A 26,860-nucleotide genomic window follows, 5' to 3' on the forward strand; every position below is an offset into this window, starting at 1 on the left:
TTATATGCATATACACACTTATATAAGTAGACACACACAGATTTAAAGGTGAAATCATTTGGTATTATGCATCAATACACTAGATACATGTATTTGGAAATTTTTTTGTGGAAGCCCTTCTAAAAGCAACTCCTAACAGTATCCAGACAAATTTCTCTAGGCGTTTACAATATTTCCAGAATGAAGCTGCACGCCCACAACTTCAGCTCGATTCTTCTCCACCCGTTCACAGGGCAGCACGGTATTTCAAGGCCTAAAAAGCAAGGCAAGAAGCTATGCTGCAGGAGAAGCACTCACCTAGCTCACCCGCTGCATTTCGACCACCGACTGCATACAAATGTCCTTTGAGGGCACTTAGGTGGAAGAAGGTGCGCTTCTCATTTAAAGATGCAACTTGCATCCACTTGTTGTAGCGAGGATCAAACCTAAAGACCGTGTCAACCGCCGTCTTTCCTTTCGTGTCGTAATTGCTCTGGCCCCCGACTACATACAGAAAGTTCCCGATGACGGCGATGCCATGCTGGTACCTTGGTGCATCCATGGGAGCCAAGGATTTCCATTCGTGGGCCTTCTCGTCGTACATCCGTAACTCCTTGCTGACAACCAGCTGCTGCCTCAGCACTCCCCCCAACGTCACCAAGTGAGTGCTGTCCGACCGAATGGCAGTTCTCTCCGACTGCATCACTGGCTGCATGTACGGCATCATTTGGTAATTGCTGGCTTCCAAAAGCAAGTTTACGCAGGTATTGTCCGTTCTCATGAAGTCCACTGTTTGAACGTAATTAATAAGATCCTGGGGTGTCATCAGTGGAAACCTGATGTTCTTCATCAGCTTTGCAGCATACTCCATCCGAGGCTCCTCATACCGCAGCCAGCGACAAGCCGCCTTGAAAAGTTCAAGTTCAGTGCAGTGCTTAAGGCTATTACTTGAAAGCACAAAGGCAAGACGTTCAAAGGGGAGTTTCACAAATTCACCAGTACTTAATAATGCAGGGAAGTTCTTCAGGATGAAATTATTAACATATTTATCCACTTCCGTGAGATTGTATGTGTTGGCAATTCGCCCAACCTCAACACAGTTTTCCAACGAAACCTATTAAGGAAACAGAAAGAGGAATCAAAACACTGTCTTAATTTGGTATCTAAATGATAATGTAGAATTTAATGAATACTATAGACTCAGCAATATTTCATCCTTTTGCAGTGCTCAAGGTGATTTACACATGAGCAAATAAATGTTTGACGTGATGTATATATTCATGACTGCAAGGGGAGACCCAATGTATTCCTTATTTTGAAGAAAGAAATGAGACAAGTAACAAGCAGATGGCATATATTAATTATGTCAGATACATTATACAATGATGATACACAGCAATTATACAGCAATTCATCTTTGAAAAGCTCTGCAAACATCTTTGTAAGGAAGACGTGGAAAATACAGTTAAGAGAGAGGTGATCAGCCCAAGGTGACAGAGAACAACCCAGAAACAAGTCTCACCATTAGACATTCTCTAACACCGTTAAAAACATATTGTAATAATGCAGCCAAAGAGAATGGCACGGCTACCTCTCCAACACTGCGTATCTCAGACAATTTATTTAGTGTTCAATCCCATGAATGCATGCCATAGAAATGAACAAAATTGGATCTTTAGTAAATCAAGGTGGTGCTCTTGCAGAACATGCACAAAATTAAATACACTTCAAAAAAAGAATGTAGTGGGTTTATATAAATATATATATACACACATACACTTTGTGAATCTCATTATATTTATAATGCCAAAAGAATTTAAGATTCCAAATCTCATGGGTATTTTAAGAAAGATTACAAAGATTGAGGACTACAACCTAACTGCAGCCTAAGAATTCAAAAACCTTCAAATGACCTTCTGGTCATGACAGAGATTACAAGCTTTTAATACCGTATAACTCAATCTGATCACTGCCCTTTAATACTAGACAATTCAAAAGTTTAATGAGTATGGGAATAGGAGACATTTTTAATTCACTAGAACTGATCTAACTTGCCCTAGAGTTAAGATCTGCAGTCATTCCAAGTCTTCATTCACACACCCTCAAATGCCTTCATATGGGCAAAGGTTCCGAATCTATTTCTCCATCTCCAGGAACACTAATCCTGTAATCAGATCCTATCTATAAGGAATGCCTGGCACACTCTCAGGAGTTCTATTATAAAAATATCCATACAATATACACATGGAAATTATGTTTGTATTACAAGACAGTCCACATTGCTTATATCAAAATATAATCACATCAGCTAGCAGTGACCTATAAAACATGCTCTGATGATGTTAAGAAACATCTTTTTTCTTCTTTAGACCGTTTTTGAGAATCAGCATCAAAATAATTTCGATAAATTTCCTTCTAGGATTTTTATTTTGCAGAAATTAATTGCATAATGGAAGTAACAGCATACCTTAAATTAAGTAAATTAAATAAAACATTCTGACTTGTAAAATTTCTTTCAAGTTGTATAATAAAAATAAAGCCATGGAAAAAAACCACTCTAATAAACAGCTGACTTGCAGTATAACACAAATCTTAATTCTTGCTCTACAGTCATTGTATTTAAAAATTACTTTGGAATACATTTACTGGCATCAAACTGCAGAGATGCGGAACTTTCTCCACATCAAGGTAAGCAGACGGAAAGATACTGAATACAAAGAAGGCATGCTTGAAGTAAAAGATCAAAGCAAAAAAGGTACAGATCATGTATAGCTGGTACATGGTGTTCAGGTTGCAATGAAGTATTTAGACCTACTGCAGAATACATGCCAGTTATCAAGTGCCCACCACGCACGCATCTAGCTGATGTATTACCAGAATCACGTTACACTGTAAATCTATGCAGTTGAATGCATTCTTGGAACGCTTACATTTGAGAAATTTATAGACACATCACACACTGTTCATGACTGATGAACCAGACACCAGCAGTTTTCAGTCACCCCCTAATTCTCAGAAAATTTACCTTATACTGCCTTAATTAATCCACTCGGATTGTACTGCACTCGGGGTTGGCTGGTTGCTGGGTTTTTTCATGCTACGATTGCAAGTACTCCCCAATATGCTTATGAAATTGTGCACTTTGGCTCACTAAAAAAAATTCCACTCACTTCAAATCAGGGTACCATATCAAACATTTCCTTAAAGTTTACTTTCCTTGGCAAAAGTACTATTACCTGTTGTACTCTGCGCTAAAGATAACAATCAATGTATGAGGCTAAATTTCTTTGCAAAGATTTCAGTCATAAAAATATGTACTCTAGAGATTCTTAAGTCCTGAGCCAAAAAGCAACCCTTCAGAATGAAGTGATAGTTACTCCTACTGAAATATTCAAAATTGGGTAGCATTGAAGTACAATAACTCTATTTAAACACTTAAATACGTAAGTTACTCAACTGATTTCCAAAAAAACCAGCTAGTTTGACTTATGCTATGGTACTTATGAGAGGCTCAGAAATGGTTTTCAATGGAAGTCAACCAGGAGCTCGTCAACAAACAGAAGGAACTGCTACTTCTGGAAATCCCACTGAAGTGAACAGAAGGAATGGATATATGAAACAAAAATGTAAGACTGGCCGTACAGTGAATCCAGTAACTAGTAAAGATACTCACACAGAAAGAGCTAGAAAGAGCTAAAAGCTGTAATGGGTCAAAGAGCTAAGCAACTTCTTACAAAGTCAGGAATTCTAAATAAACCCCATTTTACCTGGGCTTTGACTATTGAGCAGAGCTGCTTATTCACACTATTTATTGTAATTGCTCATTACAAAGCAGAAGTAAAAGTTCCAGAAAATACTAAAAAGCTTTTCAAAAAAAGGGCAAATCAAGCACAGCCTGAAAAACCAAACGCAAAAACCAAAGCACTTTCTTGAGAAAGCAGCTGACAATTCTTTGAAACTTTGAAGCAATCTCTTCCCAAGTTCTGGTAAAAACTTAACTGACTATAAAGTAATATAAAACTGGACACAAAGCAAAATGACTGCAAGTGTGAGAACCCTGGAGAACAACTCGGGAGAAATAACATGCACAGAAAAATCAGGTCCTCAAGCCCAGTACCACAAAACATTTAGGCGTCTGACCTTCTTTTGTTTCAATGAGTGTTAGACATTGAAGCACTTAACATGGTGTTTCAAAGGGTCTGAGTTTAAAAGAGCTTGCATTAAATCCTCAGTTTTTCTGTGGGCTCCCGTATACAGAAGTCTAGAAATAGCAGCACGGAAATTTGACCGGCTCAGAAAACAGAATCAATCGTACACCCACATTAGAACAGGTGAGATTCTGGGGGCTGGCAGAGCTGGCCCCGGCTTTAGATCCCACGCTCCCGCAGAACTGACACCATCTTGCTCCATCCCCAGTTAACCAAGTTCTTGTGACAAGACAGGACCTTCCAAATATTGAGACCTTAACATCTGACAACTTGGTAGTTGTTACAAAAGTGTAAAGCACTGTATTATAGAAGGAATACAATTTTCTTAAGCAGCTATATGACAGGTACAGCCAAGACGTTAGTTTTCAGTGTTTTGGAATGCTGTCTTTAATGACACTATAACATCCCCTTCCCCATTACCCTGTGATTTTCCCCCGAGTGCTGTCATTTACTTGACTAGGTTTCCCACCCTTCTCCATTTTGTACACTGCTGATACTTTTGCAAAAACATTATTGTGCGTTCTCTAGCACTCGCTACTTGAAAACATTGCCACGGCATTTTTATTCATTTTAATTACATTATGGCTCATTTAGATGTGAACCTGGGAGTAGTCCTAGTCTATTGTATAGCTATAAATATTTAAAAGTAAGACTGAAAACATCTTACATTCCAGTATTTGCAGGGAATCTGGCTGTAGAGCAAACGTTATGAGAGCAATGGGCTATTTGACAGGAGTAAATACAGAACAAATAGAACGCTTAGAAGTCAGCTCCAACATATAACCATTCTATGAAGGTCTCACTTTTTTTCCAGAAATTAAGCTGTTTCCTTAAACTTACGCTTTCCTTTGTAAGTATTTCCAATATCCTCTTATGAAGTAACACAGTTGCATTATGCTTTACATAAACTGACTTCTATAATCTCTTTAATAATGGACTCCCTAGACAATTCAAATACAATTAAGTATTTGACTGGGAATGGTTACATCAGCTCTCAGATGCTGCTCTCAGCTAATTTCAGTAGAAATAAGCACAAGACTTCCTCAGAAAATTCATTTAAATTACAGAAATGCTCCTTCAAAAATGGAGCAAAGCTAGTATAATGGGGAATAATCTTTGTAAAACTAAGACACGGTAATTAAAAAAGCAAAAAAACCCCATTCGCTCACCACCTCTGGTACTTGTTCCAACAAATTCAAGTCAGTTCAAAGTAAGTGCACTCAAAAGTTCATTCATATTTATACAAGGATGCTGAGAACGTAACTAGACTGACAGCACAAACTTAGTTTTGTACTTCCTCTACAGTTATATGATGATCATCTAAGGGGACAACATCATCGGTATGAATGAAGTATTTCAGAGAAGAAATTCAATTAAAAAAATGAATGAAGTCTTCTGGATTCTTTCAAAATGTAGTATCAAACAAGACATTTCTCACTTAAATAAAAACAATGACTGAGTCACTGTAAGTGAAGGAATCTTCAGAAAACAAGCACTTTAAACAATGAAAAAAATTCTTTGAAATAACAAGATTTAAGATGAAAGAAGCTCTTTCCCCAAGAAAGAAAAATAAACAAGCAGCTGCCCTGCCCTACCCAGAAAGGGAAAAGGGCAACAGAGCATCCCTGGGGCTCACCACCCATCAAAGGGAGGCCACTCCATACCCCTGATTCAAAAGAACACTGAGACCTTTTTCCAAGTTGGCATTTATAGCAACGTCAACCCCGGAGAGAGGCAGACTGCATCGTTTTGGAAGGTAAAAAAAACAAACACACCACCAACCCTGAGCAACATAAAACAGGCAGTGTGGGATTTAATGTTTCATTTAATCTTAATACTCTTATCACAACATTCTCAGAGAACTGGTCAATTATATGCCAAAATTGAAAGCAAAACAGTAGCGTTATAGAGCTTCTAACACTTTGCTTATGAAACAGATTGCTGTTATTAGCAGCTTGGAGTCCTCTTGCTTACATAAATCCCAGTTCCCGTCTTCATTTGTGAGGTCACATCTCTGAGCTCGTACTATGAGGAGCAATAGGAATTCCTGCTTCTTTACTTCTCATTACAGACTATCAAAAAGCCAAATCCCAAATAATATTATAATTCATGTAAAACACATCAATTTCCTTGTTACAGGTAAAGTAAGATTTCTAGTCAAGTATATAAGCAATTAACATCAGAAAACCGCCACGCAACATCAGAAATAATGCCCAAGTATCTCTCTAGGCAGAACTGCTTTGATAGGACAGCTCATAACAGCACTCATTCTGCCACCCCACCAAGCACGTGCTCCTTATTGCTGGCGGGACAAAGAGTTATATAAATACAAGACAAGGCAAGGACTAGGGAAAGTATGGAAGCATCATATATTGGCATTGCTTATACACTGTGTTTAAGTTAGATAACTGCACCCATATTCTGAGATTGCACTGTTTTTACTATAGAAATAACTATGAAACAAAATGTTTGCAGTAAGTTAACAGTAAAATGAGTGCAGTCATGCAGTGCGACGCTGAAACCTCTGATACCTAAGATTTAAGAAGGAAAGGATGTTCAACAAATAAAACCTCTGAATAATAACCCAAGCTGACTGAACGTGTAGCCAAGCTATCCTTAATAAACAAGATTAAACAGAGGAATATAAATTCAATGCTTTTAACGAGAGGTTGGAGCCAGAAGAAGTGTTTTCATGTCACATCTCACATTAGTTTTCCCACCCAGGAAAAGCCTTACACAAGAAGCCAGTTACCACTTCACAAGCTGAATCTGTAACAGCTCTCTTGTTTTTGCAAAAAAACAGAAATGTGTTTTTAATACAGAGAAAACTGCAAAACTATTTGACATTCAACTGGAAGGGAGCATGGCATTCTCCAAAGCACAGCCTCAAAACAAAACCGGATACCAAGTCTGAAAAACAGAAGGGAAAGAAAGGAGGAGCAAAAAAGGTTGTTATCAAAGCAGACCCCCTGCCAAGAGCGGGTTCAAGATGTGAGAATTTAATCTCTATAATAAATAAAAATCAGCAGGGCAACTCTAAACCATAAATAGACTGTACTACGTTGGAACTACAGTGTACTGCTTTGCAGGGCAAACTTTTTATTTGTTCCAATTGCACAAAAGCAACCATGCTACATAAGTATTCCTCTCTTGACCAACCACTACTGGTAGGAGAGGCTGTCCCCTCCTTACAAAAGCACTTATTTTTGAGATTGTGAAAAAATGTTTCCCAGTAGGCATTCAAAGCTATTTTTAGTTCTAGCAAAATATGGCAATCGACACAAAATCCTTGTAGCTCTTCTCTCACATAACCAACATTTCTCTAACGTCCCTTTTAGTAATCCTTTTAGAGGATACATTATTCTAAAGGACTGTGACCAAGTTCACTGGTTTACAAAGAGGATGTAATGGTCTCTGTGACAATCACTACAATTGTGGGCTTCATTCCTCTAAACAAAAAGTTTTCGAGAAAGTGTATTAACAGACAGCAACAGCAGCTTGCTCTTTATTATTTGTTTTCAGTTTAACTCGCCAAGTAGCTTTCTTATGGAAAGATACAGAGTGCGAGGGCATGAACTAAAAAAATCCAGTAATGAATGTGGGAACTATGATTATCATTGCTGCTATCATCACTGCAATACACTTAGGAATTAGAAGAATTTTAACATGGTATAACATTTATATCAAACTCACACTGTACATAATAGGGAAAAAAAGATTTTCAAGATAACTACAAAGCAAACTTTTTCTCTGTGAATCCAAATTATGAATAATGGCAAGTTTTGGACTTAACGTTGACTATTACATAGTCATTGTTGTTATAAAAGGAAAAACAACACACAGAAGCCTTAATCGTTGTAAGCATGAAACAAGTCGTAAGTCTTACCCCAGAGATAAGAAACACTTTACAGAAATCCAAAACAGGTAAAATCTGCAAAAAACTGGCAGCTTCCAGAGTGTCCTGAAGGTTGTCCATGTTAAGGGAAAGTTTTGCAGTATAAATGAAATCAATGATCTTCTTTAGGCCTATTTTGTTCACACCATGAAGCTTAATGCACATTAAATCCTGTTCCTTCATTCCTCCTGAAAGAGACAGGTAGGTAAGTTTGTATGATCATTTTGATTGGGTTGAAATAATTTCATAAACTTATATAAAATTAAAATAGAGCTTTAAAATTTAACTTGAAAAAACAGATGCAAAAGCAGAGAGAGCACAACAACACGGAGTTGTTTGTAGTCCTGGGCCGATTCAAACTGTGAATCAAGTGTTTTACTGGACATGTGTCTGAGTGACCAAACTATGACAATTTGGAGATAGCAGTATGCATGACTAACAGAAACACCACCTGTGAACATGGCCTTGAAGTAATCACTTGCAGAAGCCATCATCGCTCTGTGCACAGGAAACACTTCGTCACCATCTCCTGGAACAAGCGTCACATCACAAAGCAAACCTTCCACTCGCAGCTGGTCAAAACCCTGCAAGAAAAAAGCACAATGCGAAGCATCCATTTGATTTGGGAATAGGAAATTATTTCTTTTCCCTTATTTACATAAGTATTTACTTTCATGTACATATGTACTGTAGTTCCAAAAAGTCACTAAGAAATAATTTGTCATCTTACAACCATTATCTCTAGCATATTCAATGACAATTATCCATTGAAAAACAAGCAGCATAATTATTACTTTCCAGTAATGGCTTAAGAACTCGAAGTACAGTGGGCCTTAGAAAGTAGCTTTCTTCCACTAATGAAGTTATTTTAAGGAAGGAGTTTGTTTTGTAAGCTTGAGCTCCAGCAAATGCTTCAGGTAGGTCAGACTGATAACTTTTTTGGACCTACCCTTTTCAGACAAATGTATATTCTAGATATAATTCTGTTCCACACCAGTTTAAGTGCTAAGAAGCTGCAAAATACTGCAGCCTGAAAGGAAAGCTGTCGCCTGGTTCACAATTATCAAATTTATTACCGAAGTTTACACAGCAAGAACTCCAAAATAAGCTAACATTCTATATCTGACCTTCTCTGACTTACTTACAATGGCTAACTGTAACAAAAAAGTCATCCACAACAGCATCCTAGAGAAAGATTTTCCTCTAAACATATGCCCAGCTGAGGATACTGGAGGATGGGTGAAATACTCACCCCCTTCATGCACTGCGGAACAGAAGCTCAAATATAAACCAATTCCCTTCAACCAGGCATGTCTGATGTTTTTCTAATACTAACAGGGATGTAAATATTGTCTTTATACATTTAACACTTACAGAAATCTTGGCATCAGCCCGCATGGTTTAAAACTTAAGGTACCTTAAAAGCAAGGCTGTATTTTTAAAACTGCAAATGTAAGTAGAAATGAACATTCAAATTTGTTGCACAGAAAAGAACAGAGTGCAAATGAAAAAAATGAGTATGAGCTCTAATAAATCAGAAGCCAAACACAGGATTATATAAAACTAATGTATTTCAACGATCCAAACAACTTATCTGTAGTTCATACAAATAAGGCTTTACAACCTACCAGTTCTCCATTCTACCAAATTTTCAATCTACCAAACCTGGCAGGGCTTTGCCATCTTAGGGCACTGAAGAAGGAACAGGAAGCTCTCCTCATCACATCCCTAAGGCAGCTTTCACGCAGGCACCGGTACAAGTGTTCGCCTAACATAATTACATGATTATATTCAAGTGCACTTCTTTTATACAGCTGTCACTTCACAGTTTAAATGATACTACCTTTTAGAAATTGAGAGTGGACAAGAATACAACCCAAGGAAAAGGCCAGAGGTTTTTTTCCAAGTTGTTGCTAAAAGTTGAACTGTTAACTGGCAGAAAAAGTTAGAAGCCATGCATGCTTGTGGGCATTGTCAGCACAGCACACTAACGTGCATTTTTTTGAGGCTTTTTAGGAATTACTAGCTTGATAAGGTCTGTTGAGCAGAGGCATTATTTAGAGCAGCCAGAATTCTCAATACAGATCAATGACGACACAAGAATATTTAGTTACCTGTAATACCACAGAACTGTGAGTATTGCTGGTGAAAAATCTTGTGGTCCCTGTCTTCGAAGACTGTAGATGGGCAGAGACGCCCATATCGCTGCTACCAAGAGACACTTTCATATGAGGATCCTCCTCTTCCACCAGAGATCTAAGAAGATTAGAACAAAGAAACCTTAAGACCAAACTAATTTTCATTCAGTGCTCTTGTGTACTAAAACCAGTCTCCTGGGATGAAATGTAACAGCATAGAGGCTACAGGTTAAAAATCAGCAGGTGACAGAATCAGTCCTTAGTCATCCCCTTCAGCTAATCTAAAGAAAACAAAGCATTAACAGTCTCTAGAATAGCGTAACTTCAAAAACTTCATTTTCAGCAAATATTTTTTTTGCCTTCCACCCCTACCTCCCCGATTAAGACACTGTGCTTCCAGTATCATAGGATACTTGCAGGAGTTTCATTCAGTTTTCAAAATCAAGTATCTTACCAGATTGCCAAGGAAAGCTCAAAGACTGAAACTCTTCAGTGTAGTATTAAAATTCAGTAATCTCATTCTTACGGCTTGCATTATCTTGGCTCAAGTATGAATATAATAGAAAATATACATAATGGAGAGTCAAGCTGTAACTTCAAGCTACCTTTAGAAACACACAACTAGAAGGACACGATACCCAATATTTTACTATTGCAGGTGACCAATTAATAATTGTAATTTAATATTTAGTAGTATGAAGTCAATACTTATGGTTTTGATTCCAAGCAATTAGTGTCCAAATCTAGATAGGAAGAGCTAATTTCAGGTAGAACTGTTAAAGAATTACTGCATTATTATTAGCTTTCCATTTTAATCCTGAAATGTAAATTAAGTTTACATAAAAAGATATGCATATGAGATTCTAACTACCCTAACCTGTAATTAATACAAAATGTAAATAAATTTCATCTCCAGAAATATTAACAATAACTAGTTCCTGTAATTTCTGTGCTCTAATGTACTACCTATTAGCATGCATAGGGGTATAATGCATATATACACAATATTAATTAGCAAACAAGCTGTTAACCCTCAGATGAAGGCATCTTCATTATTAATAAAGAATCCATGTTTGAAACAAGATTCATAGCAGTTTGACATAATTGCTGCAAATCTCAGACAAAAGAAGTTTTCCAAATTTTAAATGTGCAGCTTAAAACATTGGCCTCCAAGCCAGTTTCAGAAATTACTTTAAATAAGTGACAACAATGTGCTTAAATTCCTCCCCCTCCCCTCCAATTTTAATTGCAATCACTATGCATAAACAAATTGGGAATCTGCAGATGAAAAATATATTTTTTCCCCCCAAAAAAGTTTTGTTCATTTTTAAAAACTAATTTACCACCACCTTCTTTGGGTACATGGACTATGTAGAACAGTTTCTGAAACTCACGTGTTACCCTGATAGTGCCGATATGCCTTGTTCAAACCCATGAGTACATAAGGTCAGCTACAAAAACATATTCAAAACAAATTCACCATTCAACAGCGTACATGGGTTTGAAACAGTGAGGTTTTATGCACACAGACATGATGACAGATTGTAGGAACAAGGGTACATCAAAATAGCTTTGACTTCTAACGCAGCAACCCAATACTCAAGACATTTGAAAGAATTAATAAATGTGGATGTACTGCAGCATGCAAGAATTGTGTCATTTTTGAAACAATTATCTCTATTTTATAGAGCAAATCCGGAGTGCAATTTAAATAAAGTTTGACAGGGTATACCTTCAAAAAGTGCTCTCCAAAACTTATCTTTGGCATTCAACAACTGCATATAACGATGTAAGACAGCAGCAAAGCAGCTGCTAGCTCATGACCCAAAATTATGTTGTTCACTTTGTTCTAGGGTGTTCTGGGTTTGTTTTCATTTTGTGCACACATGCGCACACGTGTGGGTTTTTGTTTGTTGGTTTAGTTTTAATACAATCATATCAAGGGAAAAGGCTAGCATAATTTCAAAAGACACTCAGCCTCTAAATTTGTACATATCTTTCTAAGAAGAAATATAAAATAATGTGGGGAGACTTGCAAGCGTGGGTGGGAAAGAACCACAGAGACAACTAGCATAAATCTGACTATTTGCTCTTGAAAGATCTTACTGAAATGTCAGATCAGATAGCCATTATACGAAGTGGTTTAAAATACTTTTCCTAAACTTGGAGGAAAACAGAAGATGTATGCATCAGTCAAAACCCTTAGGAAAAGAAACGTACAAGTAAACCAGCCTTCTTGGTTGTTTGGAGTGGGCTATTTACCATGTTTGCCACCTACAAGATGCTACTTTGTTTCTTAACAGCCAGCATAATTCATAAGTTTTACAAATGAAGGCAAAGACCTTGACCACGATTCATTTGTTCCAAGAATGGCAGTGATAACAGAAGCGTTTTTCTGAACGGGACGTTACGTACACCTTCCCAAGCTTTGTCCAAAGAGGTCCTCTCCAGCACGAGGCGCCTTGTTCTAATTACACAGCCAACAGAGAGGATATGATGTATTTCAAAATAATTTGCAATACTTAAAAGTAGGCATTAGACATGCCAAGTGTGGCTATAAACAGTTACTTGCCCTGCCTGATTTTCAATACATAATGGGGAGTCGTCCAATACCTGTATCACACATACAAGCTCAGCCGCTCACAACCTGACACTCTTCTGCAGAAGATTTTCACTCTCTTGCAAATTTGCTGTTATATATGTACAGAAACTTGCATATGCAAATTAGACATTAAAAATTGCAACCTTACATATTATAAAAATACACCAGAATATAAATGCTACAGTTCTAGTCTCAAACCTTAACGTGGCAGCATATGACTCTATGAGAATACATGTATTTAAAGATAAGAAGATTATGTTATTCCTGTTCTGGGTTTTGCTTTATATCTAAACAACGATTAAAAAAAAAGGTTTTGTTTTGGTTTTTTTTGTTTGGGTTCCTTTTGTTTGTTTGGCAGGTTTTTGGTTTTTTGTGGGGGTACATTTTCTTGTTTCGGTTTAACTTTCTTTTTCACTACACCACCTTTTTTACCTGCAGCTTTACAGTTTCGGAAGGCCAAGCACCCTCTCCCATTATGCAGAAAGTGACCTTCAGGAGCTGGTTTTGGCAGAAGTTACAATGACAGTCAGCATTAAGACTGGGCAACAGCACACTGATCCCCCGAATCCCAGTCTTGTGACATTCATCGAGAAGGAAAGAGCACTCCCGGAGAGACCAGAAATTATGAATTTGTCATTGGCTTTGTACCAGTTTCAGGATTTATCTTCGCACAACAAGAGAAACCTGACTTTGTAAGACAATGCGAAAACGCAAGAGCTCTTATGGGTTGCACTGATACCAACGGACAAAGAACCAGCAAAACCCAAGCACTGTATCATATACAATGACAGTAATTAAAAAGTACTCTGCAAAGAAATTTTAAACTAATCAGTTTAAGTAACTTAAATATAGTACTATTTAAACTTCTGTTTGGAGATCTGTAAAGCGAATATTCAGAAATAACTCTGCCATTCACAGCCAGAACAGACGGGTAACATGCTTTGTATCCAACCAAATTCCCAACAAAAACATAGTAAGTACATCTGTCTTGTTTGGACACTTACCAAAAGCATTATTTACATTCATTAACATAGGTCTGCTAAGCACTATAATTAGGTAATAATGAATGTAAACATATTGATATTTTTTTACTGTATTGTAAATACAGCATACCACAATTAAACACACTACCAAAGAAGAAAGCTATTTCATTTTCTAATTAATTTCATTGTTCTGATCATAGAAATCATTAAGCAAGAAGTGCAGCAGCAGCATTTTTAACCAGGGTTAAAAGAAGTTGGAGGAGACTGCTAAAACTACAATAACATGTAGCGATGATAATTCACAAGTTGCTTTAGATGTGGGTGCTGACACCGCTTTCAACGTATACACCTGGACTGGAGGGGGTTGAGCATTACAGTGTCAGGAACAACGGAACGTCGGAGTGTAGCATGAAATGAGTATTAACACCACAACAGCAAGGCGGAGGAGCTGCTGGACTCTGCAACCTCTGGGAAGCAGCGACTCGCCGTTCAGGGGACAGAGGTTAATTAGTTGCTATCACAGAATAAGCTGTCAGTCAGAATCTTCCTCCCAACCTTATGTTGATTCTTTCATGCACAGCACAGGTTTTTTCCTAGCTACTGGAACCAAATGTGCTTCTCGCATTACTCCGAGTTAAACCTCCAAGTACTTCCAAGTGTTAATTCAGTAGCGATGAAATACGGAGTATGCATTATATAGATATTACTTATATATCCATTTTCTGCATTCCTGTCAGTGCTGAAGGAAGATAGCTTTGCTTTTTACAGAGATGTTAAGTTTTCTGTCTTTAGGTGACTGCCCACTAGAACCATTTTCTCTCTGGAGATATTTTTAATCTTGTTCATCTACTAAAAGGTACCTGAACACACTCTTTGACAATCTATGCAATTAGCAGTTACTTTAGAACTAGAAAGAAGACTCTAAGCCAAATGTTGAGCTATGACAAAAAATATGACAATAGTTCCAGAGTCCTGCCAAGCTAATGTGAAGCTACACTGACTTTCTGGGGTTTGAATGTTCTGAGGCTTTTTTGTTTGGGTGGGTTTTTTTTTTTCCATCGCACAGGCAGAGGAAAACCATAGCTATGCACCACCCCAGCAGAGGAAACAGAGTTCGAATTGGAATGGTTCAGTAACATTATTTAATATTTAATTAACTGGAAAGATACAAGTTCAACGGATTTTAAATATTATCAGGTATATAATTCCCTAAATCTTGTTGCAAAGCAGGACAAAATATGGTGGGATAACAAGAGCAGCTGACTTCTGTTAATGAAAAGAAGGTTGGAAATCATCTCAATGGATCTTCATGAGTTTCTAGGTTTAATTGCTGGCCCCTGCACACAGAGAAATGGCACAACTGGGGATCTAGACTGACACAAACATTAAGGAGCTTAGTATTCCAGGAGAACACTAAATAAGCAATTTGAAAACACACAGAGTGATCAAAGTATTTACAAGACTTCTGTCCGTAAGTGCTCCCAATTCTGTATGCAATCTCTATAGATTACTTACAGGGAATTATGGAAACCGTGAACCGACTTTAAAGGAGAAACTGAAATACGGATATAGGGGAAGAGCCACTAACTCTGTGACCAGGACAGGACACAAGACCCTGTAAGCCTGAACCAGAACCTGAAATTTACTCAATCCTTAGCTGAAGGCTTGCTGGCAAACATAGCTGCCCACATCTCTAGCATAATTGCTATTTGTACCTTCCTTCAAAATAGGCTTTACAAGTACTGGAACTTTCCAGCACATACTGACAAATACTTTTTAAGTGGCTGGAGTTACAACAGGACTCAGAGAGGCAAACTGCTTCCCAAAGCACTTAGCAAATACTAACCTGTTAAAACAGTTCGGAGGCACCCAGGTGACCCGTGATAAGCAGGGGTCTGTGGAAACTGTGACAAGTTTTACTCTCAGCTAGAATATTCAAATTATGGAGTTGCCATTTTGTATAGAGCTCAGTGGCATGAATGAAATATAACAATACGCTGTTACTGTGTTTTCTTCAGAAGTAGCTGAACTCAGTCTGGTGCAACAGAAACACAGCAACTACGCGCGTTATTGGGGATTTGTTCATTTACATCAGTAAACCATTGATCTGTTTGTCAGAGCATAGTGCAGAGTCTTTGAAAACAAAGTAAGGAGATCAGCCTACAGCTACAGATATTTTAGAGTGCATGTTCTCCGATTTATTTAAAACCCACAGTCTTTACATAACTCAGTTTAAGCTTGCCAAAGCCATGTTGGCCAGATAGTGAATTCTTAATTTGGTGAAGCTCAATAGCTTGTTTTTGAAAGGATTATAACCTTATTTTCTCTGTCAAATTACTGTTCAATGAACCATGACTGCAAGTGTTCTGGTCACTGGTAAATGGCATCTTCAGCAATCACTCCTGGCATGTGCCAGTACTCTGGTATTTATCAGCAGACAAAGAACCAGGTTTCAATTTCATACAAAGATATTCTTATTACAAGACAAGTCTTTGCTATTTTATGATCTATCAAAATAATCTGGTATATTACAGGGCTATCCCTATACATCCAGCTATGCATGTGATTTGCTAATGAACCTATTAATGAAAAGGCCACTGAAATACAATGAAAAACTTTCATTTGCTATTAGATAGAGTAATTCTTTACTTTGTATGCATAATCTGCCAAAAAGTATTTTAGTATGCTTAGTCTGCCAAAAAATAATTTAAGTATTGACTGCCTTACTGTCTTCCCATTATGAACAGATGTTCCAGCTTCGTGAGTAATGAATTTAGGAATTCCCCAACAAATTACATGGCCACCTAGGAGCTCAATAAGCATAACTGATATGGCAGCATTGTATAAAAGAAAATCTCATAATGCTTCTATTAAGAAATTCAAATATTAATATAATTTAGATTAAAAAATTACACAATCATGGTATTTCATATTTCTTCCATTCTTTATCTTCCACCCACGCAATTTCAGGAAATCCTTTATTCTGGCAAAGAAGTTACTTTTACACTTGTCTTCCCCTAAAATAACATCTCATCTTTTTATTACCATTTTTTAACAGGAGTTTCTAACTTCATTCCTCTGTAGTATATATTAGTAGCCCAGTAAAACTAGATAGTTTTATAATTTTTAATGGTTCCTTATTATAATAATACAGCAAAAGTTTCTATAGAAAATGCAATTTTACATTTTAAAATAGATACGTGACTCCAGCTAGAACACAAAGACAAAATATTTTTGTTCCAACAGGTTGACAGAGCAAGTTAACTCCCCCCTTAACCAACATGTTCAGCAAACTTCAGTTCTGGCTTTGGCAGCACACAGGTACTGACACAGGCTGCTGTTACAGATCTCAAAGCAGGATGAATGCAACAGCAGCCCTGGGAAGGCAGGACCTAAATCGCTTTGTGTGTATGTCTTTGTGATGCAAAGCATCAGCAGCAGCAACCATGCCTTTTTTTCCTTTCTTGTTCTAACCACTAGTCCCATGCTATCAGCTTCAGATCTCACCGTTTTTACAGAACAATTTAAAGGCTGCATTTCTAAAAATGAACTAGCTGCCGATAACATAACTATAAACACTTTGCATTTATCAGGTTACTGCATTTCTTCAAAACACCATTTTAATACTGTTCACTTGAAAGGGGCCACCACAAGTTTGCAAACCTTTACCCCAAGTGAATTAACATTGCATTTTAACTACGGTGGGTGTGATTTTCAAAAGTAGCTACAGCAGCTACTGCAGAACACTGCTCACCTGGGGCAATGCTCTGATCTTCATATTTTAATATCTCACTTTTTATACCTGACCTTGTTTATAGATTAAGGACAGCAGTAACAGCAGAATATTTACACATTTGTTTAGTAACTTGATACCGAGCTCTTCTGTATCTCCACTCCAGGAGAAAGGCATTCCCATATCCATTTTCCACCTGTCCTCTAAGGGCGTTCTGTGAAAACCAGGCTCTATACAGCAGAGCAAATCAGTGTGAAGTGGCATATTACTTCCACAAGTCTCTGGCCAAGGACAGCAGGAGAGGAGGATATAGGCCTTCCAAACCCCCCAAATCAGCAGGGAACATCAAAGATTGTTTCTGGACACGTGCTGATGGGCAGCAAGCAGAGGCAGGTATTTTGCCAACTTTAAATGCTGTGTGGACACAGCGACAGCATGAGATGCTCACTGCAATGATCAGCTTAACAAGGTGTCTAAAGGGGAAATCAAGGGGAAATCAAGTTCCGAAGCTGTATAGCCCTGAGCAGCTCTGCAGGCACAACCACCAAAAGTAGTAAAGCCACAAGAGAAACAACATATACAAACCGACCTGATGGACAGGGACACCGAACCTTGTTCGGCCAGAGCTAGGTTGTAACTAAGCTACTTAAGCTACTCTAGAAGCAAAGTTCTGGAGACTAGTGTGTAAGTGTCAAGCCTTTGACTGTACCTAAAAAAAAAAAAAAAAGTCTCTTTGAACTTCAACACAATCCCCATCTTGACAAAAAGGTTCTGCCAAGCAGAATGTCAGCAGAAATGATGACAGCTACTAGAAACACTCGGATGATTGAAGACACGACCACTGTTCCAAGCGCCAATGGATCCAGGTGGAAAGGAGAACACCACAGAAATTAGGATATTCCCACCATCACTTGAACCTTTTTATTTCACTTCCCAGTAAGGCCACACCATGACCAAAGCCAGTACAAAATTAGATCCCACAAAGCCATCACAAGCAGACCGAGCATCAGCAACCATTTCAGGATGATTTCCTAAGGATACACACACAGAAAATACTCTCCTCAAAATTCCTTCTTAAACAACTAAACTATCAGAGGTCTCAAGCTGTTTGTGGCATAATTACAGCCTGCTGGTTAATTCAAATTTGTTTTCCACAGAAACAAAGCAGTATTTGGCTCAGTCGCTGCTATATAGCTTTTGTTCCTAACAGTATTTAGTCTCTCTGGGAGCCTTAGTGTCACATCCACATTTATCTATTTGACAAAGGGTTTACATTCATTGAGCCATTTGTAGCTTAAATTTGCAGACTCAGATTGTTTAATGATGTTAAATTAGAAACTGTTCTCTAATGACTTTTTGCCAAAGTCAGTGTTAGTCTATTGATTCCGACTATTAAAAACAGAAAAAGCAAAGCAAATACACACGCTTTGTAGCTTTTCTACAGAATTAGAACTACTTTATTTCCTTGAAGTCCAAAAGGGTAAAATGCAAGTCACTCAGGGGTTTCACAGCTTAGGTTGGACTGACACTGCACATCCTACTCCCTGCCCTTCCTATTTGGTCTTAAGTGTTCAAAAGTCAAGTCATAATTTAGCTAGGCAGCTGAATACTTCCTATGCATTATGAAATACTTAAAACACTTTGCATGCACTAGTGGATTACAGCTCTACCTGATGTGTCTTTAAAGTTAGTTTCCATACACTTACCAACTGTTAAATGTGCAGAATGATTCCTTAGATGAAAACATCTATGTGTCTAAGGTGGCACCTGCACATTCAAGATTTGGTCATAGGACACATGCCACTGTACTCCTTCAACAGATTTAGGTACAACTCCTTTCCAGAGTATTGGCTTTTTTCTTCCCCCTCTATATACTGCACAGAATAATTCCGATAGCTTAAAAGCCAGCAAACAAGCAAACAGGATTCTGACATTAGATTTTGGTAATTAACCCCTGCTCTTTCTGCTGCCTAGGTCTGCTCGACTGTTCTTCTTGCTTTGTCACTTCTCACAGTTGCTTTGGCATTCCTTTATTACAATCTCCTGGGGAAAATGTAGGGGGACATTAATTACTTTCAATTGTAAAATATTTTTTCCCTATATGACAGTTTAAATCTAAGCATGCCAGATAACAGGTGTGGGTGACCTGTTCATCCCATAAAAAAAATATTTTTGCAACTTTGATACTGCAACAATCTCAGTCACTGCTCGACAAAATATTAAAGCAATAATATAGGTGTGCACTTCCACTTTAGTGTTATAGCTATGCTTGATTACACTACAATTCCCACTATAACCATTTAGAACAAGTGACTTAGTATTTTGAAAACCCAATATTCACCAAGCACGTTATGAAAATCTGTAGGTATCTCCATCCAAACGTCACCAAAAAACACTGCAAAACACTAGAAATCCCACTGAGTAGAGACTGGGCAACAAGATTTTTCCACAGTAACAAGGAAATTATGGCAAAGATGACAAACCAGCAGAACTGACACTCTGGCAGAACAGGCTGAGTAACATAATCAAGACAATTCAATAAAGATTCTTCAGCATGTCACAACATGTCAATATTGCAGCATCATGCTACATAAGGAGGAGAAGGTAATTATGGGGACCTGTAAGCCACAGCATCACCTGTAAAGGTCTGCCCAGAAAAACCATGAGCACTGGGAAACTTCAAGACAACCAGGTTTGGTTTTTTTCTGTTGTTTTTGCCAGTTTATAACTGCAATGAAATTTCACATTTCAAGAACTTAGAATAATCTATCAAAATACTTATTTAAAAAGCAAAATTAAGATCTACAGGCACTGTAGATAACTCTATGTACCAAATTGCTGGGATAAAAAGCAATCTTCTATTCATAAGCCATAAACCCCTTCTATTCCACACCCACCCAATTAATCTGTTTGCATGCATTGCCAGATTAGTTTAAGAAAAATATATATTTGGGATGACCTGCACACTTTCAACATGTTGAAATGTGAAATATCTAGGAGGTAATTGCTTAACATGGAAACGTTGCCAAAGGCAGGCAAGCATTCCAGTGTGAATACCATGTAGTCTGTTAATGCTCAAGAGCCCAAAAGTGTTTATTTACTAAAAATGGCCAATGAAGACAGAAACACATAGGGCGGTCTCACAAAAGAAAACTAATACAGATAGTCAGATGAATTATGCATAAACACCTTTTCCCATTTAAGTATATAAGATTGTATAGCATAAATTCAAAGAGCTCATTGTAGAGCAAATCGGAGATTTGAAAGAAGACACAAAAGCATTAACCTATATAAGCAGCTAAAACTAATGCCGATTACTCCAGAGTATTAAGAATTTATTCTGCTTTTCTGCACACTAACTGATTTCCATTACTGCAAAGCATTTCCTATCGGACAAATTTCATAACCACATGACTCAGGATAGATATGCTGCATTGCAAATCCTTTGATAGCAATAGATTTGGAATGTCACGTTTGTTTATTTCTCTTAACATTAGTCCATTATTTATGAAAACACATGTGAAGGATAATTTCCATTTAAAATATCAACACACCATTCCACGTAAAAGGATAGAAGGCAGTAAGTTTGCAACCAAATTATTCTGCATTAATAATTTTTTTTAATTTTTCTGATTTTTAAACATGGCATGTTTAAACATATAAATACTTAACTGAATATTTAACTTTTCAGAAAATATAGATAGGCTTATTATATAAGCATTTTATATATTTATAGGCTATATATATAAGAATAGCATTTCTGAAAATAGTTTATTTGCATTACTGGATTCTTTGTAGATGTCCATCATAGTACTTCAATCTCCAGAGTTTCCACAAACATTTCCATTCGTGTTAATGGAAGATGTGCACAACTTTGAAAAACAATATAAATGGCATTGCTAGTGCGAATAAGAAAGAATTCTCTTCTTCGTTCTTAACGTATGAGATGATGTAACCCGTAAATAATAATCGGGATGCATATTCCTTTATACCTCAAAGCTGAGGTGTAAAATTCTGAACCATTCCTCACCCTCTCTGAAGTAGTGCTTCTATTCTTAACCTCTGCTTATGTCAGTCACTGGGGTTGGGGTGGGGTGGGATTTTTGTTTGTTTTTAACAGGGCTGTTAATACACAGCTATGATGCCAAGGAATACCACTTCTCCAACTCCATATTATTCACTCAGTCATTTCCTCTAATTCACTTGCTGAAAGTGCTCACCTGCCCACATAATACGTTACGTCACCTAGGTCTGTCCCGACATAGTCAACACAACCACAAATATAAACATGATTTCACTAGTGGTGCATAAACTTGCTGTAACAGCTTTCACAGTTAATTTGACAAAAGGAATCTATATTCCAAACCCCAACACAGCGTCATGAAAGAAAATGTAAAGCAGCTTGACAAAGGCACGTGCATGCACACGTATCTTGCACATTCCCAACTCATGCAGTAAGCCAGGCTGCATTACACCTACATATATTGGTCACACGCCAGTGCTCCGATTCCAATACTACCTAATTTTCCCTATGCAATGTCACCGGATCTCTCCACCAACCTGGGGGAAAGCTCAAGCTACTCTGGACCAGTTCCACCAGAAGCCAGGGGATATCTGCATTTCCCTTCAGAGGAACCCTTCACCCTGTGTATAACACGAAGCGTTACTTCTTGCAGTCAGAATATTCTGAAAATATCCCTAATAAATAACTGGTGGTAAACAAAACCACCAGCCAAGAGGCAGCATCTCACTGCTGCTCCTTCCCATTGCCAGGAAAGCACTACCAAAGCCAGCAAAACCAGCAGACTTCCCAGTAAACAGAACCCTGTCCTTGCCTACCAAGTCATCAGCTCAACTTCAGCAGGTCCTTTATTTCATGTACTACCCAGTCACAAGTTTCCTGCAGCAGAGAACTCTCTGGGACAAGCTCTCTGTACTCATTCCCCACCTCAGGAACTACCACAAACTTTTCCAGCAGAGACTGCAGCTAAACCGCCCCAGCTGCACGGCTCGCAGGACAGTTACCCGTTTTACAGCGGCACTTTGTACGCCGATCCTGGCTTCATCCAAACCAAACATGCTCATGACCACCAGTCCTGGCATTGCGATGCAGGGAAACAAAGGCAGAATTCAGGTATCGGGTACACAGACCAAATAAAACACTAATAAAATCTGCCTCCTGACCATCAGTTTAATCTCTAGGCAAGTTACTTCTAAGTCATAAGCAGGATGAAGCTTTTAACGTTAAGGTCAACTTTAGTAGAAAAACCTGAAAATTTGGAATTTCATTTTAAGTACAAAAAACCCCACACCATTAAGAGCTCCCTACTTCACATTCCAAATTATGCTACAAACCTATAAGATTAAGATCTCAAGTATTAAAAGGATTAAAAGCTTAATTATACCTTTGTATACTCCAGATGCAAAATACCAAGTACAAAAGTGTTCGTCTGTGAATTCAAGAGTTTTATGGTCATTTATTTTACATCAGTACATGTTCCATCTCACATGCCACTTATTCCTGAATCTTTTACTCAAAACAAACCTTTCGCCAGTGTGCAGAGTAATACTTAAGACAGAAAACTTACACGTATCAACATGAAAAATATCGGATCACATAAAACAGAAGCAAATTTACTGTAATCTCTGCAATGAAGATAATTCATTCCACCACCTATTTTACTGTTCAACCTAAATTACAAGGGGGTTTTTTATCAGTTGATATATACTGCCTAATCAAATAGGTGCCATTTCATAATATTTCTCATTCTTTATAAAGTACACGAATAATTGCAACATTAGATTTAAGAGTCCTGCTAATGTCAGGACTGTGTGCCAGTGAAGAAATGTCTCTATGAGCAGTGGGATACATTGACTCATTATAAAAAGGTGATTAAGGCTGCTGATCACATATTTCTCATGCTCCAAATAAGCTCGGCATCATATAGTTAAGCATGATCACTAAACCTGTTCACATACTTTCAACACACACTGAGATAATCAGCTACATGATCCCCATCATAAAAGCCAGAGCATACAGAGAGCTAGATTAGCAATTTAAAGGTGACACACAAAAGAAGTGCTCGGTTCCAGCAGCAGATAGATCAAACCAGGCTATTTCTGATCTTTCTTGCATTTAATAAGTACTAGAGTTTAAAAAGAAAAGCACAGCATACAACACTAAAGACACTATTCCTCTGAAATAGGTTCAAAAACCTCACAATTCTTATCATGACACTTCCTTTGTATTAGTTGTACTTTTTTAAAAACTCAGAGTAAGTGGCAATTTATTGGAAGCAGTTTATCTTCTGGTAGCCTTAAGCATATTTGATGCATCTAGTGAGTGAAAATGCTGAAGCACTTCCATGAAAATTAATCTTAAATTGGAGCGTGCACAGCATAGGTTCTATACAGCCAGGTTAGCTCCTTAAACCCCAGCCTTCTTCTTAAACAAAGAACACTAGTGACCACACATACGACGTTGTATTGTCTCAGCTCCACTGTTTAGCAATGCAATCCTCAGCAACAACTATAAAAAGACGACATTTAGAGGACCTGTAAATACCTATTTCTTACAGCATGTCCCTACAGTAGCTGAAGCAAAAGACTATCTGTAAGACAACAATACAAGCGTAAAAAGCACTAATATTGAAGGTATTTGGCTGGAATGCTATTGGAAAGGAATAGTATTTATAGTAATTTCCAGATAGGCAAGTCATCTATACTGCTACTTGTGCATTTTAAAGCAACTGTTCCTCATTTTGAAAAAGCTGCTTCTTTAAATAAAGGCAGAAGCAATTCAGTACCCTACGCTTAGTTTAATTTCTCTGAAGGAAAAAAGCCACCTGTATATGCTAACAGAGAACTCAGAGCAACAAAAGGTGAACAAAAGCTCCATCAAGATTTGGCAAGACAAAGGCATATTGTTTCCATGTGTATTAAAATACTGTTTCATGTGAAGCTACTTTACATGGACAAAGTGCGTAACTACATAAGTACTCAGATATGAATGATTTCTATTTGTTTTAAGCTTTTACTGTAACTTTGTAAAAAGACATTCAATCTGTATTCAGGCTAAGACTTTCGAGAATAAAACAAGACCAAATCAGGATGATTTCTTTTATATGAGAACTTACATGAACAAAAAGTGCAGTACAATACAGCAGGTGATTTCATGTTTAATTTCAAAGTGTAATAGTCAGGAGGACAAATTGTTAGCATATACACTACAAAGGAAAGCCTGCCTCAAAGCTTAACTTGTCAATTCAAGATCAGCTCTACAAATTAACAGCAACATGAACTTTTTAAATGAGCACATAAGATATTATTATGAATACGGCTTAAACTGCACAGTTTCTCTACGTTTCAACAAAGAGGGAAAGACTCAACACAACATCCATCATGAAACATCCAGGATAAAATCTGGGGGGGGGTCTACATAGAAAACAAGGTAAAATTCTGAGTGCCAATGTCATTCAATATATAACAGGGTATTTTGCCACAGGGTAGTCTCACGAAAGCAATCCCACCTTATTATCCTCATTTCTCTCACTTACATGTATGCTGGAGAAAGTGGCGATGACCTGGATGTTTTAAGCACAGGAACTGGGAATTTCCAGATAGCAGGAGAGCTCGTTTTCCATTTCAATGGCATGTTGTCACCACGGTACTACAATAACAGTAAACAGCGTTTCCATAACAGACTACCAACTAGGACTTCCATTCCACACACTACTGACACAGCAGTGGCTGCTGCTAAGAACAAGGAAATGATTCTGCCAATGCCCTTAAACCGATGCTTCCAATCTGTAAAACAGGGCTGCAAGGCATCTCCTTTTAAATCCTGCTGTCCCCTAAAGCAATATGATGATTCTATCCTTCTAACTCAACAATAGTGCCACCTCGTTAGGGAAGCGCTGACTGCAGTATATGTTTAAAAAAAAAAAAAAAGAAAGACTGCACTGTGCACACCAGCACAATGCAGCTTTATTTAATAAAAGCAGCTAATTTTTAAAGAACTGTTTCTGATGCTATTGTTCTACCTTAACAGGGACACTGCAGCACTGTACTATAGTCTCTTCCTATTATAACCTCATTTCTGACCAATTGAAGCAGAAAAAAAAAAATGGGTTTCATATGAAAATGAAACAACATACCTACTCAGAATACACTTGTCATCCTCTGAACATTCTTCTTTTGAGCTGCAACAATACAAATGGGATATAAATCTCAGCATAGCCTTAGGCCACGGCTAATAGAGATCAGTGACTAAATTCAGCAGCCTGTTTTCCTCCTGTGCAAGCTCTGACCAAACAATACAAGAATGCCATTATGGAAAAAGCCCATTGCAAAAATCACAGTCCTTCTAATCCATAGCTAGGAAGACAAAATAAAGCACAAATCGCTGCAGGTTTCTGCATGCTCTTCTACTAGCTTCTGGTTCAGGATGCTCTCATTTTCCTATTCTCATTTCCAAGGAGGATGAGCAAAATCTCATGCATTTTGCAACATGCTATGGGAACGCAAATATCACTCTGTCTTCTGCAGTAGAGAAGCAGAGAGTAGCACGCTGTTAATAGCAGTCTTTGTAGGGAGGCTATCAAGAATCTAATTCTCAACGCCCCCCCCAGCAGCTCACAAATTGCCTGAAGTACTGACGAAGCAGATGGTCACGCAGGTGTCCATCAGGGACCACTCTGCAACTCTGTGCTCTGCTTGGTGACCTCCTGGGGCTGACAACAGTGGGGAGCATAGAAGGCAACCTATTAAAAAGGGAACAGAGAATTTAATAGCATATCGTGCATAAGCAGAGCACGTTTCTAGGGAATAGAAGGTAGACCTTCAACTATACTGACTCCCTTACAGGGGAAAAAAAAAATATAAAATTACTTCTAATGTATTGCCACAGCAGACCAAATCAACACAAAGATGTTTAATCTACATATTTCAGAATAGTCTTTGTACAGAACGACAATTTTTCTGTTCATCAGGACAGCTTAATCCTATTAAAAAAAAGCCAACACCCTGTCACACTACTCAGCAACAAAGAACAGAACCAGGAGCAGTATTCCTGTAAATTTATACACTTTAGTAACATTTAATAACACCGATAGGTTTTCCATAATAGTGAAACATACACTGTTCAGTTTATTTTTGAGATGAAATCACTAGGGAATAATTTCTGCTTCTGGTCATTATTATTGAAAATGTTTGCCCAAAATAGTTTTGGGCATTTGAAGCTGTTACCATAACCACAGGCAAGGAACTAAAATAACCCAGGACGATCAGAGGTGAGGACTAATTCAAATGTCACCTATCTGAC

General features: G+C 37.8%; 1 protein-coding gene across 14 annotated transcripts in view; it reads right to left on the bottom strand.

Moving 5' to 3' along the window:
* KLHL13 (kelch like family member 13) overlaps nt 1-26,860 on the bottom strand; it is an 84,551-nt gene that overhangs the window by 10,978 nt on the left and 46,713 nt on the right. For 12 of the 14 annotated variants that reach the window (XM_055727402.1, XM_055727397.1, XM_055727406.1 and 9 more), the window contains 4 exons: nt 10,197-10,338; nt 8,534-8,666; nt 8,074-8,270; nt 298-1,093 (listed from right to left, as the gene is read on the bottom strand). In XM_055727402.1, coding sequence (XP_055583377.1) covers nt 298-1,093; nt 8,074-8,270; nt 8,534-8,666; nt 10,197-10,338 — 1,268 coding nt within the window. Of the gene's footprint in view, nt 1-297; nt 1,094-8,073; nt 8,271-8,533; nt 8,667-10,196; nt 10,339-25,094; nt 25,208-25,694; nt 25,822-26,860 lie in introns of those variants that run through there. The other 2 variants (XM_027800857.2, XM_027800864.2) reach the window with 2 other exon arrangements.

Source organism: Falco cherrug, chromosome 15, assembly GCF_023634085.1.
Source record: "Falco cherrug isolate bFalChe1 chromosome 15, bFalChe1.pri, whole genome shotgun sequence".
In the NCBI taxonomy this organism is placed as follows: Eukaryota; Metazoa; Chordata; class Aves; order Falconiformes; family Falconidae; genus Falco; species Falco cherrug.